Source organism: Solanum lycopersicum, chromosome 3, assembly GCF_036512215.1.
Source record: "Solanum lycopersicum chromosome 3, SLM_r2.1".
NCBI lineage: Eukaryota > Viridiplantae > Streptophyta > Magnoliopsida > Solanales > Solanaceae > Solanum > Solanum lycopersicum.
In genome coordinates this window covers 25,967,780-25,971,751 of record NC_090802.1, presented here as the reverse complement: position 1 = coordinate 25,971,751, position 3,972 = coordinate 25,967,780, and the positions used below count along the sequence as shown (strand labels likewise).

The 3,972-nt window shown below is 34.0% G+C and overlaps 1 protein-coding gene across 1 annotated transcript; it reads left to right on the top strand.

Annotated features, from left to right (window-relative positions):
• Positions 1–2,374: 2,374 nt before the first annotated feature.
• On the top strand, positions 2,375–3,700 carry LOC138347504 (uncharacterized). Its single transcript, XM_069295797.1, has one exon. The coding sequence runs from the start codon at positions 2,375–2,377 to the stop codon at positions 3,698–3,700; it is 1,326 nt and encodes a 441-aa protein (XP_069151898.1).
• The last annotated feature ends 272 nt before the right edge of the window (positions 3,701–3,972 follow it).

The window sequence follows — 3,972 nt, the reverse complement described above, 5'->3', positions numbered from 1 at the left end:
GTGTTATAATCTAATCAATTTTTAATTTGCTTGACGCTTTCGTTAATAAGTCTTAAAAATAATAAATAAATTCCATTAATTTTTTTAAATATTAAAATCAAGTCCTTATAATATAATAGGTTGTTAGATGTTAAAATATGTTATAAATTTTCATTTGTCTTATCACGTAGAACTATGCCTAAGTATTAAATTGTTCACATCATTTACAAAATCATGCATATATATGTTACTCTGTTTTTTTTAACACCTAGAAATCATGTCTATAGGGTTGTAAATAAACTCTCAGCATGTCCATAAAAAATAAAATTTGTTTGTGCATATTTGAGCCCTCCCCTAAAATTAGATAATATTATTTAACTAGTAATTCCATTTGTTTTCCGCATTCATGATGCAATATTTTTTTCTTAATACTAATTTAGAATCATTTCATGCATTTAACTTGGCTTTAAAAATATTTCATATCAAAACCTTGTAACATAATTTTCTTAAAAAATCATTATTCAATCTTCCTTTTAAACTTTGGATTGATTTTAACATTGTTTATTTTGAAAGTAAATTATAAGTACTATCTCCTAACCTATCGTTAGTGGGAAAGTCAAAGGAACTATGAGGTCTAGTTCCAATTTTTAAACCCGACGCATCCTCGGAAGTACCACCTACCCATGAATTTCAAAAAGAATTATGTGCATTTATGTGTAAATGTTTATGTGCCTACGTGTGAACTAAATCTTTTAAATCATTTTTTAAAAAAAACATAAACTATTTTTTAGACCGACCTCAAATCAAAATTGAATCTATGATGGAGGAGCGCGATCAACAATATCGTGGCATCATCCCTATAAAGAAACAAACATTTTTTTTCAAAAATAAAAATTCATATTCAAAACTTACTCAATTTTTAAAACTTTACTTTTGCACATATTAATTTTGTCTATAACATAGCCTCGTATATTAAATAAATAAATAAAAAAAACTTGGTTGTTTATTATTGTTGTCTTCTAGCCTCGCATGTTTAAATTAATAAAATAGTCTTAATTGTTTTATACTTGTTATCACTTAGCAAGCATATTAATGAATAATAATGAAGTGGACCTTGATTGCTACTTGTAACCCACACATAGATTGCATGAGATACGGCCGGGACCCACACTTGTGGACCTCGAGGGATGCCTAACACCTTCCCCTCGAGGTAATTTGAACCCTTACCCTAATTCTCTGGCTCGTTGACCTTAGTTAGACTTAGTTAGGTTAGATAGGTGCCCTAACGCGCCTTAATTCGTTAGGTGGCGACTCCAAACTCAAAATCCTAAAAGAGTTGTTAGGTCGTGCACAAAACCCGTTTTTCTGCGAAAATGGGGCGCGACAGAATGGCGACTCCGCTGGGGATATTAGGTTCTTACCATTACGTGTTAATTGCTTATTTATGTGGGGTTTACTTTATTTTTGTCATTTCATTATTTGTTAGGTGCTTACCATGTGTAGCTTATTTTGTTGCCTTATTTACCGTTTTTCTCCATGTTCCATCCCTTTCCTTTTACCTTAATTGTTTATTACCATGACCTCTTCCTTTTTCCCTTCTTTGCTTAATTACATGTTTAATCCCATACCCTCTTTCCTTATTTGCGTAATTTTTATATCTTTGTATGTTTAAATTCCTTTACTTATTCATGATTATTTATCTATGTATTGTTTACAAACTGCCTATATGTTATTGCTTTTCAATTTAAATGCTAAATGTTTATTGCTTTGATAACTGGCATTCCGTTCATACCTCCCCCACTTGGGACCCTCTTCCTTTTTTTTATTATTTTGTTCTCGTGATGTTGTGTCTTTGCACCTCTCACAACTACTCCAATCCTATTCAAATACCCATTATAGACAGTCGGCATATGCGTGGACGTAACGGATAGTTTTACTACCGTGAAGCCACGAGCCTCTCGCATAGAATTCATTTCAAGTTCGTGTCAAGCCAACTCTTAGAAGTCCTGGTTAAATCATACATGCTGCATAAGCCCTAGGTGGTTTGACCCTTGGTGTCAATCCATATAATTAGTAGCCACCCTATTGTCTAAAGGACCCCAGCATTCTTTAGACAAATTGCATATTTATGTGTCAATTTGATCATCATATTTTAAATCAAGTCATTATGTCAAAATGTAATTAAAGACTTTCTTTGACTCTAAGCTTTAAATTGGCAAATATGACTTGAACCAATTATGTGACCTTATTCTATTAACTGTTTTGATTTATTATATCATTCATTTGAAATTATAATTTTGGCTCACTATATAATAACTGGCTTTTGTGTTTGATTTACATCTTTGACTAAAGGTTGTCTAGTATTTGGATTTTGGCTCGACTAAGAACCCGCAACATGACAAATATGTTCAACCTTCGAAAAAATCACCCATCTTCTCGTCCAACACAAAGTACCTTTTGGACCATCTCTCCTCATCCTATTCCTACTCACACCCTCTCTCAACAAAGGTCTCCAACACGCCTCAATTTTGATGCTTCACAATATGAGGGAATAGGTGACAAAGTAGAGAAGTCTAAGCTAGATGCACTACAGCGAAAAATGCATGACTTGGAGAAAAAGGTGAATGGAGGATTAAATTCAATACCAATTCATGACCTAAGATATAAAAATTTATGTCTACACCCAGGAGTTGAATTGCCGTCAGGATTTAAAATTCCAAAATTCAACATGTTCGACGGACGTGGGGATCCAATAGCACATCTCAAAGATTTTTGCAGCAAGCTAGTTGGCTTAGAAAACAATGAACCTCTCCTAATGAGGTTATTTATTCAAAGCTTATCAGGAATAGCCTTCACTTGGTACGTCAAACAAGATTTTGACAAATGGCTCGCATGGGAAGACATGGATCGAGACTTTGTGGAACAATACAACTTTAATAAAAAGGTTGACCCTACAATGTTAAATTTGATCAAATTGAAGAAATTAAGTCATGAATATTTTGAGGAATATGTCATACGATGGAGAATGGAAGCCTCCAAGATACGTCACTTACCGCATGAAGAGGAGTTGGTCCAAACTCTCATTAGATCACTTGAGGGTATATACTACAAAACCCTATTCTTTGCTGGTATTCAAAGTTTCGATAGTCTAATTCGAATTGGAAAAGAGTTAGAATATGGCATTCAGTCTGGAAGAATTGCTGATACACAAAAATCTTTTCATGTCCTGAAAGACTCATCAGATGAAAGGAACGAAGATGCATCTACCTATATACCTCCGAAAAAAAGAAATCAGAATATTGAGCAAATTCATGCTATTCTTGAGCCTTCCAACCCTCAGGTATCTCAACATAAGGTGAGGAAACCTCGTGTCTTCACTCCTTTAAGGGAAACTTTGACCGACATTTTCCAGAGATTATGGGCTAAAAGACTTCTAAGACCAATAAATGGATGGATTCCCAAGCACTCTACTTCAAACTTTGATCCATCCAAAAATTGTGCCTATCATTCAAACATTCAAGGTCATGACACCGAAGAATGTGCAGCATTGAGAAATAAGATTCAGAATATGATTGAAAAAGGAAAAATTATAGTGCAACAAGGACGACAAAACAACAATTGCAATCCTTCTATGGAGAATACATTCATCGTTCAAGGAGATCCTACAAAGATGTATGTTAGGCACTTGACAAGGAAGCGTAAATCACATCAGAGAAATTAATATGGACAAGACTCTTATGAACAAAGTTAGCTTTATTGTTCTCAGACCTTATGCCCAAAGCTTTCCTCATTCCTTTCATTTTTCCTTATAATTCTGAACTACGTTTGACCTGATTTCCTTTTTGGATACGTAGGCAACCCTTGATGGGTCCGGTCTCTATCAAATAAATTTTCTTTCTTTCCCATTGTCACTCAAAACACTCATTTACAAATTCAAATCTAGACTAATTAACAATCCATGAAGATAATTGACACTTGAATTCGAAGTCGAGC

Coding starts and splice junctions, on each gene's coding strand:
- LOC138347504 (XM_069295797.1), top strand. CDS start 2,375: ATGACAAATATGTTCAACCTTCGAAAAAATCACCCATCTTCTCGTCCA.